The 15963-nt window shown below is 39.6% G+C and overlaps 1 protein-coding gene across 12 annotated transcripts in view; it reads right to left on the bottom strand.

Moving 5' to 3' along the window:
- Nucleotides 1-329: 329 nt before the first annotated feature.
- EPB41L3 (erythrocyte membrane protein band 4.1 like 3) overlaps nt 330-15963 on the bottom strand; it is a 219578-nt gene continuing 203944 nt past the window's right edge. For 4 of the 12 annotated variants that reach the window (XM_045527951.1, XM_045527947.1, XM_045527949.1 and 1 more), the window contains exons 14-21: nt 14618-14683; nt 13959-14150; nt 8809-8883; nt 5008-5388; nt 4127-4258; nt 3547-3645; nt 2994-3074; nt 2604-2719 (exon numbers count right to left, since the gene is read on the bottom strand). In XM_045527951.1, coding sequence (XP_045383907.1) covers nt 2609-2719; nt 2994-3074; nt 3547-3645; nt 4127-4258; nt 5008-5388; nt 8809-8883; nt 13959-14150; nt 14618-14683 — 1137 coding nt within the window. In that variant the 3' untranslated portion in view covers nt 2604-2608. Of the gene's footprint in view, nt 1462-2603; nt 2720-2993; nt 3075-3546; nt 3646-4126; nt 4259-5007; nt 5389-6003; nt 6127-8808; nt 8884-13958; nt 14151-14617; nt 14684-14869; nt 14906-15963 lie in introns of those variants that run through there. The other 8 variants (XM_045527956.1, XM_045527950.1, XM_045527955.1 and 5 more) reach the window with 5 other exon arrangements.

Genomic DNA, 15963 nt, shown 5'->3' with positions numbered 1-15963 from the left:
TGTCTCTTTGGTAGAGGCAAAAGCACCCAGAAACACTGGGTTTTATAGCAGAACCTCTTTTCTTATAAAAATAGTCAAACTTTGAAAATGAGATTCTATGATATACTCTTTAAAGCCTTTGTAGGCAAGCAAACATTTAGATACGAGTATTTTATTCCTATCTGCAATCCCTCAAAGGGTCCACACACTGTATACGTTTTCTTTTTTTAATCTTGTAAAGACAGGGTATCTCTACAATGCAGATGAAGGAGGCCTTTGATGTCTCGCACATGTTACCTCTGGGCTAAATACACACAACACGGAAATTACTAAGCATAGAAACTTACAGCTTTCAGTGCATTTACCATTTTTATTTCGTTATGCAGAAACATACATTCACCATGGGCTGTGATGCAGGTGACAGTGTAATGGAGAATATATCTTTTTGAAGGCTATTTATAACTAAACACTAAATAGTTTTAATTACAGTGGAAATTCTGTACAGTTTAAGGCTTGGCTCTGAACTAGGTTGTAAATATGGACCATATTTGGAAATAAAACACGTTTTTTTTCAAGTAAAAGAAAAATCAATTTAAAAAACACAAGGAAAAGGAAACAAAGAAAGAAAACAAAGCAACAGAAGCCCAACAGGTTCTCCTGGAGTGAAATGTCATAATATTGTAAACTAACAAAAATACAGGCTTTTCTTTCCAAAATAATGACAATTTACATAGTTGGGACTTGTTAGGGAACTCTGGAGAGATTTCCGGATTGAACGGAGACCAAAGCGGACAGTAGGAAGAAATCACATTAATATGCTAAAATCAGTACTACCTTATAAGGAATTAAATTAGATACACAAAAGCAAGATTGTAAGCGTTAAATATTTCCAGAGGGTCAGAGAGTCATTACTGTTTACAGATGAGAGTAATAAAATCGGATGAAACAAGTACAAGATTCAAGTTGTTTACTGAATAAACTCGGTTATTGGCACATCTAATCTGGGATAAATTTGACACACCAGACCTAGACAGCTTCTAGTATTGTAGGGTAATCTTCATTTATCTGTAAACAAAAGAGCTGTCATCTAAGAAACTGCAATTTTCTTTAAGACTTTAATAATAATAAACTATGAAAGGCATGAATTGTTTATGTGTTACATGAGATCACGGTTTATATTGTTGGTTATGAACGTGCAGGTATAGCTGAAAACTTAGACATTTTGTGAAAATTAAAAATGCTGCTCTTTTGTAATTTTATCGTTGCTTCATGCAGTATCAGTTTAGTGATGCTGATTCAGATTGCTTTATTATGGGAAGATCTCTCTGCCAGTGTCTTTATTAATGGTCAAGGTCAATTCTTCTGGATTGAAATTTTCCACAGACAGATACAAGTCAGTTGGGTTAGAAGAGGGAACTCCATATAGGCTCTGGTTTTCCTAATGGTTTGCATGACCGGATTCATGTGCAAACTAAGTTATTCCTGTAGAAAAAGATTTGATTTGTTACTCATTTGAAAACATCTGAAAATTTTTCTCAGATCCAAGTCACAAAAAAAGTATCTTGGAAGTTTAGAATGCTCTTTTTGACAAGATACCATGCTTAAGTAATTGATAATATCACTCAAGTGACTGAAGTTCACTGAAGAGAATCTTTTTTTTTTTTTTTGCTATCTTCTAAAACATATTAATTTAAATATAATGAGTGACTTTTATATTTCTTTTTAAGATATGCCACTCATCAATCTATGTTTCTTAAACTAGTGTTAGAGAACTTACTTATTAAGTCTCTTAAACGTTTTATCATACCACCAAGTGTGCAAGTAGCTCAACTGCTGCATTCAGCATTCAAAGCCCTCTTAGAAATGCTCACAGCCCCGTGAGTTCTTGCATGGCAGGTTAGTATGCATGACAAGTCTGTGCACACATGGACAATACAGTCTGCTCATGACACTGGCCAAACAGCTGCTGGAAAGGCAGGCGTATACTGGAGGACCATGAGACTGCATTTCTGCCTCCTCCTGAGACACAATGCTACATTAAGGAGAAAAATCATCCCAAAGAATACAGGAAATATAAGACATCCAAAAAGCAAGTGCATGCTCACGTTTCAAATTAAAAAACAAAACACCAAGGCATAAACCAGTTATAACCAAACACAGTTGAAAAGAAAGCTTACAATGGAATAGAGTTGCCATCAAAATGAGAAAGGGGTATATGTTACTTCCCTAGTATCTGGAACACACAAATTGAACCTCTCAGAACAAAGTTGGCTCAGTTCTGATTCGGCCGCATGGCAAGTGAAATCAAATTTGACATTTCAAATTTGGATAATGAAAAGAGTGCAGGGCATGGATTAAGAAGGAACACCCATGAGACCACTTGAGCAAAGACTGCTTTTCCTTTGTCCTCCAACTGGCAGTACATGCAAAACCCCACAAGTATGGAACCTCCAAATTTGAGACAAATGGCACTCACAAACCAATTCTGCATCCTCTTGGTACCCAGCCCTACAAATGCCAGTGAGAGAAAAAAGGAGAGGAGGGGTCAGGCAAAGGTTGAGAGGGCAGTGCGCCGTGCCACATGCCAGCCTAGGCAAGCCTGGAGAATCGGTGCCCCTCTTACCTCTGGTCAATCCTCTCCGTCTTCTGGTGTGATCTCGGTCTCTTTATGGACCACTACTTTGGTCACTGACATGTCAGGGTGCTGCTCTTTGGCCTCTTTAATTGCCTGAGCCAGCGCCTATCCCCAGGAAATCACAGAAGGGCGAAAACAGAAAGGAGGTGGAACATGCATGATCAGTAGCAAGGTGGAGACTTACAAGCTAGATCTATATTCACAATTTACAAATGAGGAACGATGATTACAAAAGGGATCGTAAATCATATATTGAAAAGTTAATTCAGAACATTTTTTAGAATCCACGCTGGACTAGAAGAATTGCACTGGGAATCGGAGGGCCCACAGGTTTTTCTCTGTTTCTCTGCCCGGGTATTTATTGTCTCACACATACTACCTGGTCATGGTCAATGTCTGCATCTCCCGTGATGACTATTCGCTTTTCAATTCTTGTCTCAGAAATGCCTCCTTTCACAGTCTGAAAGCAACAAAGAAAAGCTTTATGAACTTACTCCCCAGGAGAAATAATCAGTGCGTGATGGGGGGAAGTAGAAGAAGAAAATGGTGACAGAGTGTTAAGTAGCATCATTCATTCTTCAAGAACTGAAGTAGAATTCTGCAGCAGTTATTTAACATTTTTAATTTCAGAAATGACACCAGAGTGGAGTCCTTTGGGTTTGGATGGCCGGTGTTGCTGGAACACCCACCGCATGCCAAGTGCTAGACAAGCTGTTGAGCACAGGAGATCAGAATGTATATTTCTAAACAGAAACTGGCACGTAAGGACAAGTGCATCATAAACACAGAAGTTGTGAAAGCTTTTCTTGCAGCTTTGGTGGCATCCGGATAGTCGGGCCACTATGGGCTTGTGCAGCCGCCCTGTAAGAAGCTCTGAATGAGCGCCTGTCCCCAGCTCTCAGGGAACCGCTGTGGCTTCACGCCCCACTTACTTTGGTGATGTGCGTGGTGGTGGTGGTGCTGGTGGTTTCCGACGTGATCGTCTGTGCGCTCATCAGCACACCCGGCTCCAGATCCGTCCCGGGATCAACCTAAGCAAGCACACGGACAGACACCTCACCCAGGTGCTTACGTTTCCTATGTTACTTAAGGCATTACAGTGACTTCATTATCTCCCACACTGCGCTGTTCAATCAGCATCTGGGAGCTGCCGCCAAGAGTGACAGCCAAGCACAACTAGAGTTAATTGTCATTTAAAAAACCAGGGTTTTAGAAATATGAGCAGTGGATGGTGGAGGGAATATTTTCCCTCCTCTATGGCTAGGGAGATAGGTTTCTGCACCTTTTTCTAAATTTCGAGGTACGTGAAGACTTGGTGAAGTCACCTGCTGCTCCACAATCGGTAATAAAATTACAATTCCTACATCGCTTTTGATAGACATAATCTGGCTGCCGGATCCTCTAAGTCTTGTGAATTAAGTATCGTGTAGTTATATTAATATGTAAATGCCTTAAGCCGTAAAAAGGGGTAAAACAAAATGCTTGGGCTCTGGTCTTCATAGATTGTCTTACCTGTGATGACTCATATGTGATGGTTTTTGTCTCAGTGTGCACGACTGGCACCTCCTTGGTAGAAATTTCTAGCTTTACTCCTCCCGGAGAAACACTGCCAAAACTTATAGTTTCTGTCTTCACAGTTGATGACTGTGCCGATGGGAAGAAAGCAGAGTGGCCATTACAGTTTGCACAAACACACAGTTTTGTTTTTTTCCCCTTTCCTCTTTGGTGGTTGTAAGCACAGGTCAGTATGAAATAAATGTTTATGCAGGAAGTAAGTAGGAGAACGAGGCATGCAACATATGCATGTCAGTCTCTCAGAATTCCACAGCATTTTTTATATGGACTGTTTTGGGTAAAGGAAAATATTCTGAAGAAAACAGTAATGATAACAAAAACTATAAATAAGCCTTCTTTGTAATAAATTATTAGAGGAAACAAGTAATAAGACATTAACCCCCCAAATACTTTAGAGATCTCAATAAAAGAGAATAATGACTGAAGTTCTGGCATCTGGTACTTGACCAGGCATGGTTTTGGGTCTTTCTGGATAAGTACATTGATCAGCAATAAATTTATCAACTTTTCTAATATCTGAGCCGACCATGCCTTCCCCGGGGTTACTGTCAATTACAATACTTTCAGTGAGAGCAGACACCGTTCTCTGGAGCTGTGTATTGCAAACAGTCAGGAGATGTGTTTGCATGTGACCCAAAAGCTGGACACCAGCGCCGAGGCCCCTAACTGCCGTGCAGGAAGGAGACAAGAGGAGACACAAACTGCACAAGGAAAAGGTAGAACATTAACTTTAGCTCCACCTGTATGCTGACCTAAACTTCCAGGCATCCTGTATCAGTTTTACTTTAGTGCTAAAAGTAACAATAACGACCAGTTACCTCAAAATGAGGTTTCTGTTCCAGAGTTTCAGCAACGTGGACGGCTGTACTCTGCTCCTCTTGCCGCTCACGGGAGGCAGCGACCGTCTCCACTTGCTCAAGGACGGCTTTCTCGGCCTCCTCCCCTCTTTCCTCCTTAGTCCCCTCGGTCAGAGCGGGGCCCTCCTTCCCTCTGACGCCGGAAGCATCCACCGGCGTGGGCTGCGCGGCCTCCACGTCGTCCCCAGCCACGTAGGACGCGTCCCCGCTCGCGTGCACCTGCATCACGCGCCGCTCCTCCACCAGCACGGTCTCCTGCACCACCTTCTCGGCGCTCAGCGGCTGCTGGTGCGACGTGGGCTCCGCCTCCGTGACACTGGACTCTGTCTTGGTTTCCACTTTCTGCACAGGAGAAGATTGTGGCATCAGTGTGACTCTCCATAACCCAAAGGTCGCAACATAACGGAAGCCGCTACTAGACAGGATGCCTAAAGCCAGCGTCAACCAGAAACGCCGATGGAAAATACGAATTAGCTTTCATTCCTCCTGCTGGCATCTCTGATGCCTGCCCCTGATACACATGCTTGAACCTATGCTGCCCCTGCAGGATAGCGGCAAAACAAACAATGCAGCATAAAATGCAATTTTTTTTAAGGGAAAGCACTGTAGCACATTCACATTGGTTTTGGTTGCTTTCTTAGACCCAAGTGGTGAGATAAAATGCTTTTATAGTAAAAATTTAACGCTGTGAAAATTTCTCGGCATGCTTGCCTCTGGAATATCTGAAGTACACCCCTGAGATGGAGCTAAAGGCACATGACAGATACACCAAGCAGGCACGAAGGACAACAACTGAAGACACGTTTTAGGGGTTAAAGGCAAAGCCACTTGGATGTAACACACACACACACACACACACACACACACACACACACACACACACACACACACACACACGCATCCAAAAAGTTATAAGGAAATGCAAATCAGTGCATTCAGAAACATAAAGGACAGAACCTGAACCCAGCTTTGAGAAGTAGAAGCAACCCCTCCTATGAATTCTGTTGGTTTTCGCGCAGACTCTAATAAACTGAAGATTTCAGAGCCATCCATGAGTTTTTCGCCAGAGGACTGCTTAGTCTGAGTGAACAAAGAAAGGCAGAGTCAAGCACGAGAGAGAGACAAACGCAGGCACGTACACACTCACAGCTTGTTAGACAACCGTAGGCAGAGGAAGAAGGGAGGAGGAATGAAGGAACCTCAGATACAGAGTTTGGAAACCGAAAAGAATGGGAAATAAAACAGCAAACTGGGGTGACCAGGCGCTCTCGTTCGGTAAAGCAGAGAGTTATCGGGGTCGGGGTGGCGCCGATTTAAGCAGGTGTTTTCCTTCATTGCAAGCCACAGCAGCACTACCACATCTTGGGGGTGGGGAGCTGGAAATAAAATGGAAAGTGTTTGAATGCTGACTTTGCGCTGCGGTACTGATTTAACCATGAAAAAAACCAAAAAGCTGGGTTGGCTGGCTCTGAACATAAAGCCAAGCAGCAAGAGAGACGGAAGGGTTTGGGGTGGAAGGGCACTGCCTCAAGGACCATCATGCTGGCATCGTAAACTGTGGCCTGAATGAGCGCCACTGGTTACCACTACTCGGGACGCCGACGACTCAGTAACGTAATGTGCAGTGGCGACGGTCAAGGTCGGCTCCTGGGAATATCTCCATTCCGACAGGCTCTTCCTTCGGGGCCCAAAGAGTCCCACTTTTAAGACCTCACTCTCTGGCACTTGCTCCTTTTTACCAAACCGTCCACTTTCTGGGCCAGGGTGGACAGCTGCATCCTTCCCCAGCTCGGGAACCCTCTTGAGGTCGTCTTCGGGACTCTGCCGTCGAGACTCGGCTTCCTTGATGGGAGCCAGGGATTCTGACAATTTCCGCTTTGGTGTCTGGACCTCAGGTCCTCTCTTGGATTTCTCATCTGCAAGGGCTTCCAGGACCTCGTATTCTGCCAGAACAGGAGCGATCTTCGCTGACTCTGATATTCCTCTCTCCATTTTCTGAAGAGCTTCCAGAGTGGAGGGTGACACCACTCTCTCCCCCTCTTTAGCTTTCCCGGTCATAGTGACAATCCTTCCGGAGACAGTGTCGTAGGATTTTCCTAGAGTGTATATTTTCTGTTTGCTATCTTCTTTAAGTTGCATGTCTCGAGCCAAGTCATCGATGCTATCCATTGTAATAGCATCCGATTTTAACAGGTCGGGCGGGAGGTCACCAGTTCTACTGCTCACTGTCACCACCTTGTAAGTCACAATCTTTTTCGAATCACCATCAACTATCTCAGTAGGTATTTTGTCTACAATAACCCAATCCTCTGTGCCCTATATTTGAAATATAAAAGCTAAATTAGAAATTCTGATGGTATCTCATTTCTAAAATAAGAATCCTTTAAGAAAATCAGGGCAAGGGCTACACACAGGTCTGTGATGGGACTGCAAAGGCCTGGTGTTACTAATAATTACGACTGCAATCTCTTCTCTGACACTTACAAACTAGAACCTTTAACTCGGAACACATCCTGCAGGTATAGCTGCAATTTCAGGTTTCTTTAAATAGGAACATATTTTGGTGGTAAATTTTGCAAGAGATATATTTGCTCTTATGACAAAGTTCTAACCCTTTTATACTTCAAGTTCAAATAACGTTACTGAAGTTGTACAAGTTACCTGGCTTCACTTGTGTGGACACAAAAGGACAGTTTTCTACATTAAATATACTACTTATACTGTTGTTCTCACAAAGAACTTGCCAACATTCTACGAGTTTCCGCAAATACCATTTTCCAGATTTATAAACTGTACTTCCTTATACAGGGAAATGAATCCACTATAGCACTTACTATCCAATAAATACTGAGTGTCCAAGTCATTGTAATGACGTTTCCCACTGACGGGACATGTGGGAGCCTCTTACGGACAGGCCATAGTGACCTGTACAGAGTTCCAAGCTCATTTACAACCAGAGTTCACTGTTGCAGTCATTTCTTGCCACCTTCCTTAGTGTCAGTTCCAATGAGGCAGAAAAAAGGCAAGTTAAGAAACCTCTGCATTTGGAGAGGCCCTGCAGGATGTGACCAGCTGGGTGACTGGCCTGACAGGTTCCAGAGGGAAGAGAGAACAAACTAGGAGCAGGTGAGCACCTTAGTTTACATTTTAAACTAGGATATTTTCTACTTTTGTATTTATCATAGCCTGAAAACGCGAATCTAGAAATATGTGTGCCTGAAGGAAAATGGTTTCACATTATCTACATGCTGGCGTTGGATTAAATGAAATAAATTGAAAATTAACCTCTAGGGTCGATGGGACAGTTTTCTGGAAAATTATTTGACGAGAAGTAACCATAGCGTCAGCAGAGTCGCCTTCCTGCATTTTCTTTATCACCCTCGGCTAGTGGGAAAACCAATAAAATTTTAGAACTTTCAGAATCAATCAATGTCATCTAAATCAGCACCACTCTATGAGTAAATACAGGCAGTAGAAAGTTTCAGTAAGATTATTGTGAAAGTACAATCATAAAGCTCCAATGACAGCACACAGATAAAATCACCTCCGAGTAGAAGCCACAGAGAAATGACGCACAACTGATTAATGAAATATTAAGAAAATTCCACTTTCCCTTCCCCAGAATCTAAGTCAAAATTATATACCCACCTCAGTATCAAACAAGATAAATTTAAAAAGGAAAATAAAAACAAAGGACATTTCAATGACACTGAATTCTGAAGAGCAATTACTTTTAGAAGATCCTTTATGTGTGTTCTTTACCTGAGACTCAAGGAATGGAGAGCTTCCTTGCTGCAAAAATATAACTTTTTCAGAAATCTCTCTTTCTTCTTTGGTCTGTTTAAATAAAGGGGGTTGGGTTGGAGAAGAGGAAGCAGACAGTTTCCAAAAAGGCAAGTTAGGAAGAGAGTTCTTTTATTGTAATATATATATATGTATATATGCACTCATAATATTCATTCATTTTTTTTCCTGAAGTAAATTATTGTTTATTAATTTGAAAAACAGTCTGAAATCACCTCAAAATTTAATAATTATTTCCAAAGATTATTTTCGGAAACTTTGGTGTTTATATGACTCAAAGCATTTTTCATTTCTATAAGCACAGAACATGTAAGAACAATCTAAAGGGCTTCTTAGCATTTGAGCAGTGTTTATGTTTCTATTAAAAAGTGAGTATTACAAGAAAATGTTAAGAAATTTTTAAAAATTCAAGTTAGGTTTCAATCCTGATTTCTATTTCTGACAAGTATTTGATGATATTCACCATTTGCGTGCTGCCTGTTCAGAGCAATGACATAACACAAGTTCACTGCATCAGCCACGCATCTGAATAAACCCAGTTATACTTAGATTGATTTCTTTATTGTCCCACAAATAAACAAAAAAAACTCAAGGTTATAGTCAATTTCAAAATATCTTAGTGAAAAATTAAGTATATCAAATCGCATTGTTCTTTAACATATACAATTAAGAAATATTAAAGTAAATATTTCATGTTAGGAACTAGTTTTTTTACTTTTTAACTACTTGTTATTCCTTTCTTTGGTATGAAATAGGCATAATTCTGGTAGCGATACCTTAGCTACCAAGCCCAGCTCTGCACAGTAGCTCCACATAGGGACACAAAGGATATTCTGGAAGATTAAATAATCTAAAAAATAATCATGGAAACTTCAAAATTTCTAGAAGAATGGAACTCTTTAAATAAACCTATCATTGTGAACCATATAATTTTATGAGAACTACTTAAAATTCCCATTTGTCTACAAATCTATCAATACTACATTGAATCATTTGCCTGTAAGAGGTTGTAGGGAACATCTGGAACATTCTCCTGCAGGACCTACTCACAGATTTTGATAATATCATTCTCATTCTCATATGACCCTGTCTAATAGGATACAAATAAGCCATTTTCAAAGGAGGGAAAAAAAAAATCCCTGTTCTGTTGCATTTTGGAGGACGGTATTGGAAATGATAAAATGTACCATGTGGAATCATTAAACGTGGATTTTTGTTTCACTTTCAATCATAGCCTCCTTTTTTCAAACATAAATGAGAAGAGGAAGGAAAGGTCAAAATTATAGGTACTTTTCAGAATAAATACTGCCAGGCCTCTAATTATAATCACTGAACTAAATATTATTCCTTAGATAAAAAGCTTAACAAAAGCCCCAGAAGAACAGTAGTTTTCATCATATTCTGTGGTCTGAAACCAACTAATTTAAAAAATGTCTATGTCTTATAATTGAAAATGTCAACCCTGTCTACATTTGGCATTGTATCTGTCCAATAACACACACAGATAGGTAGCATAAGGGGACAGATTTTAGAATTAAATTCTATGTATGGCTAACCTCCCAATCCAGTTAGTTCAGCTAGTAGAAAAGTGAACCGGTACTAATACAGAAAAAGTGATAATCTAAAAAATATTTTATTAGGGTTTAGAATAGAGTTGGATGTATACCCCAACCATTTCATTTAGTTTCATCTCTATACCATATTTAGGAAACCCTATGACTGGCATGTAAAATTCACAAAAGTGCCAATCACTCTTGAGTGATTAAGGGTTTCTACAAATAAATTTTAGGAAATAGGCAAATTTGCAAATAAATACAGAATTTGCATATAATGGGAATTGACTATACTAATTGTCTAGCTCAACGAATTATTATACAATGAATATGCCTGTAAAACTACTGCTCATGTAAAAGAGAGGACAATATTGGCACAGTGTAAGTACTGGTAGGTATTGCTTTTTGACTGAAATTTTGAAACCTTTGGTATTCAAATAACCCACTAAGGAAAATACCCCTAACATGGACAAGGCTTAGGTGTATCATAAAAGGTTGTCACGGGAAATGTTTGTGGACAGAGGATGTATCTGGAAGCCTACACATACCATGTGCCTAACTCTTCTCTGTTTGGTGGGCCCCATATGCGGGTTTGTCTATTTTCTAAAGTCAGTGAGGATTGGATATTATCTGCTGCTTTGGGGCATCCTTGCTACTTGTCTCTTATTAACTCAAATATCTGAAACTTGAAACCACTGGCAATCAAATTTCCATTTTGTACAGAAAACACATAAAAATCTCAGAATATCATCATCATTATTAGCTCATTATATATAATTCTAACTCTAATTTTCTTTTAATTATTCATAAATTGTTAGCATTTTATAGAAATAACAATTACTATTATAATAACAATTCAACTACTATAGAAAAAACAAAATAAAGAAAAAAGATGGTCACATTAAAAATTGGAGATCATTAGATTGTTTTCTTTTTCAAAATACCATTTTATCACTGAGACTTAAAAAAAACTGTAAAATCAAAACCAACTAAGTTTGGGGTCATAAATTTGGTGTCACTGAATCTAAGTTTCTTCCTGCTTCTGACACAAATAATATTACTTTATTTGAGACGTCAATTAAAAAAGTTAAATATTTACATTTAGAAATAATCGAACTTCCTTCTAAACTGGTTGATTACTATTTAATTAAAGTAGGCTATATTAAAAAATAGGGTGATATCAAATTAGCAATTTACTTTTAAAAAATACAAATCTTTTGGTTATATGTTTGTAAACCAATATGCTTTGTATATGCTTAGCTGGGTGGATCAAATTATCTTTTGTGCTTTTCACACAATAACAGATGCCATAATTTTAATATAGAAATTGGCAATACAGACCACAAGAACCTTCTCATTTGTTCTTAATTCTTAAGACCGTCTATAGGGCCCTCAACTGGAGTAGAAGCTTGGACGTCATGGATGCCACGAGTCCTGGAGAAGAGCAGAAGGGAGCGGAGGGGGCGCTCTGCCTGGCCCTGCTGCTGAGGGGGGCGTGACGCCCTAACTACCTGAAGAGATCTCGGTCCTCTGGGACTTGAAGCTCCTCAGAGCTGCTATCTAAAGCACCTCTGATAACCAGGGTTAATCTGCCTGTTTCTAAGAAGTTTTTCTTTCTATCTAGTCAAGCTCTATCCGCAATGTCCCCTGTTCATGGGGGCGATGGAGTGCTGCCGGACCCCACAACTCTGCAGACACTTGGAACCAGACACCAAGCAGCCTTTGGTCTCCTCCACTCTAAATAACCAAACTGCTTTGCTCTTCTGCAGAGGATGTATTTCTAGGCATTAATCATGTTAAAAAAATCCTTTCTTGATCTTTCCCAGTTTTTCTGTACTAACACAGAAAAGGCATGAACATGCAAGGAAAGTTCAGTATATTCAATATATCACCTCCTTAAATTATTAATGTCCTTGGGTTTCATCAAATGTCATTCTCTAAGACTCAGGATTTAATAGAAGTAAACAGAATTATTTTACTAGTCTAAAGCCTAGACTTATAAGTCCCCTTGTTTATTAGCACACCTTTAACTTCTCTAAGATATTACTAGACTTTCATTCAAAGTGGCTGCCACCTACCATTTTCTTAAATAACAGCATGGGAAGAGAGGCTTGTTTTTTTTTGTTTTGTTTTTGGTGGTTATTTATTTTGAGTTTTTGTGACTTAATGCAGTATCTGACATCTTTAGAGCCAGCACATTATTTCCAAAAGAGATGGTAGAAACAGGGTAAGCCAAACTTGACCAAATACAATAAAATTTATGAAAGCATAACTGATAAATAAGTGGTGTTCTTAATAAAGCAACTATTACATTTAAATCAACCTGAATGTGAAATTTGTCTCTTGAAACTCAGTAACTGGTATTTAATGGTACAGGAATACTTTGATATTTGTACTTTTCATTTTTTCTGCATAAAGGTCCTTTGAAAGTAACTGAAATGGATATATACAGGTATATAACTCTTCTCTCTTTAGCTGGGGTTGGAATTGTCATAAACATGGTGATGGTGAGATCTTGGTCACTTTTCATAAACAGCTTTCAAAGGAGGTTTAGAAAATTATCAACAATGAGTGCAATTCGATTCTTATTTTTAATGCAAGGACTTAAGCACTGCATATAGACCACTGTTTAAAGGACTTTTCTCCCACAAAAGCCTATGTTTTAATTTTCTATTCTGTTTTAGCTTCTTGGACAAATATCTCACAATAAAGGGGTCTTCATAAAAAAGGAAGTTAATCGATACAATGGTAAAAAATGTAGTTTTCAAAAACTACTTCTTTTGAAAGAGAGATAAAGCAACAAGATGTCTAATGGTAGACAGTCAAATTAGCACTATAGCAATTTGTGGGCCCCACACAATGGGAGCCCTGCAGTAACACCAGCTGAATACTCACGTTCCCTGGCTGCACATTTAAAGAGACCTTTACCATAGGAAAGAGTCATACTTAAAAAGAAATTTCTGGCCACTATAAAAAATCAGTTAAAAACTGATTATTAATCTTTTATAAATAAAAATACTCATTATGCCAATAAAATACTCATTATACCAATAAAAGCCCGGTGTAGTATCTCAGAGTAAAACTTTCCTGAAATACTATCAACTTCAGATCTCCATTTAGTCAAACATTAGATAATCACAACAGGGCCTCATCTTGCAATTGATGAGAAATATACATGAGTTTTCCAGGGCATTTCTCAAAGCAGAAGAAGAAAGTATATTCAGAAAAAGTGTCACTTCGTGAAGATAGTACCTCAATTTTTCCTAGCTATAAAATCTAGGTTGATGGTCAGAATTAGCTGCTTTGCACTGTTGTGGCTGTGGCTCCCTGGTCACTCTAAGGCCCAGCCGATGACATTACTCATTCCTCACCACTCAGTCGTTTTACTCTGCAGCTTTCCTGCGGAGTACTGAGCATCTCAGTTCAGGTTATACATAAACAAGAGGAGAGATCTGCCACTCAGAAGCACGCCAAATCCTTGTCCCAGATCCACACCCTGTGGAGAAGCGAAGCTAGTGAGCAGAACCAAGTCCAGCTAAAAGTCTGTCTACTGACCTCTTCAGGTACCAGCGGTTCGATCATGGGAGCCTCCTCCTGCCTGGCAGCCAGCCGCACTGGGGACGTAGAAAGCCTCTTTTCCCATTCATTCGTGATGGCAGTGTCTGTTGAAGTTTCTAAGAAGGTTCTTTTCAGCTCACTAATGTTGGTTTGATGTTTCATCAGGTCATCTTGAGTTTTTTCTAGCTCCTATATCCAGAACATACAAAATCCAACAGTCAATGTTTTCCATTTGTATTCCTTTCAGCTCTTTTAATTTTTTTAACATAATGTCAATCTTATTAGTAGTCAAAATAAAACAGAATTTTGATCAGGGCTCATGGCACTACCACAAACACTCTGGTGAAAATGTGATTTTCCATGGAAAAGAAAGGGGGAAAAAATCTAGTTCACACAAGCATAAATACCAAAAGAATTTTAGAAGGTAAACTGTAAAGAGTGTAATTCACACGTAACCAAAGAGAATTAAAATAAATACACACACAGGAAAAGGGATCTATATCTAGGAGAGAATAAAAAACCAGAATAAGCTGAGAAGTCATCCCCCTTATGGACAGGTGAGCACACAGTGCATGCAACATGGTATGAGCCCACATGTATTCCACTAAAAGAAAAACAACACACACAAACATGCACTGGTATATACCAATACCAACCTCTAACATAAGATTACTATGTTTGACATACACATTTTCACCCTTTATTCGCTTAATCAGACTATTCTGAAAAAAGTGGAGAAGAAAGGGAAAAGTAAGGGACATAGTAGTCAAGGGAACAAATGCCAACCTACACACTGCACCAGTAACATGGTAACCAGCTACGGAGCATGCTGAAAGATTGAACACTGTAGACAAACAATGACTTATCACACACTGGTTTTGCTTTTGTTTTGTTTTTTGATTTTCTACCTGTGCCTTGAGCTCTGCATCTTCCTCCTGGTCCGACTGTCAGCATCAAGAAAGAGTGGGAAATAAAGTCTTACCATGCAATTTACTCTGAGACTGAAGCACTATGGTCTATGCAAACGTGCTAAATGTGGGCACCAGTGTGCTCCTGCATGTGGATGCCATTTCCTTCTTATACACAAACCACACATTCTCACACACAACTGACAGAGCTTAACAAGAAATAGGAATGCAGGAGGAACAGAGTGCTTGCCCAGCGGGTCTTTGGCATTTTGATGCGCAGATCCATGGGGTTGGGAAGGTGACAGCAAGGGCTTGGAAGGTTGTCCATAATGAACATTACATATGGTTCAGGAAGTGTGGGGAGCCAGATTAAAATTAAAATTCATAAGAACGGCTCTGTTAATGACAGCTCCCTTGCAGCGTATGAATCCTAACCTACGAAGTTAGCTACCATGATCCCCAGTTTCTAGATGAGAGAATCTAAGCTCAAAGAATTTAACACTGAGGTTCCCACATTTTAAAATTTCTTGGAACCTTGATTTTCTTGAACCTATATACTCACAGACAAATTTGGGAGGGGAGAAGATTGATATGGGGAAATTAAGGAAGTTCAAAAAAAAAAAAAAAAGAAATTAACTACTAACACCACCATCATTTCTTTAAAATGTACACAGGACAATTTCTAAGATTTTAAAAACATTTATCCCAAAGCCACTTCATTATCTTTATGTTTATCATTTTAAGGACCTGTCTAATCCTTGGGACTGGTACCTGAGTATTGGTAACTAGCAGGTAGGTCAACGCATATGTGCATGCAGTAGCAAAGCTGTGCTTCTCACTGTGGCTCTTGTACTTGGGGCCTGGGCTTTATGGCCCTGTGCTACAAGAGGAGACCCAGAGTGAAACTGTAGGTGAGAAAAAGGTCACCCCAAGCAAATGGCTTTAAGCAATTCATTTAGTCTACAGCTGTCTCAGTTTTCTCATCTGCCAAGGGGGACAAGGCCGTCTACTGTGCATACCTTGCGCTGCACCACTGCTGTGCTGCTACCTAACGAGAAGGAAAAGTGTTTAAATAGTGTCACAGGGCACACAGC

This window comes from Lemur catta, chromosome 16, assembly GCF_020740605.2.
Source record: "Lemur catta isolate mLemCat1 chromosome 16, mLemCat1.pri, whole genome shotgun sequence".
Taxonomy (NCBI): Eukaryota; Metazoa; Chordata; class Mammalia; order Primates; family Lemuridae; genus Lemur; species Lemur catta.
The sequence above is the reverse complement of the archived record's forward strand: the minus strand, read 5'-3'. Positions and strand labels throughout refer to the sequence as shown.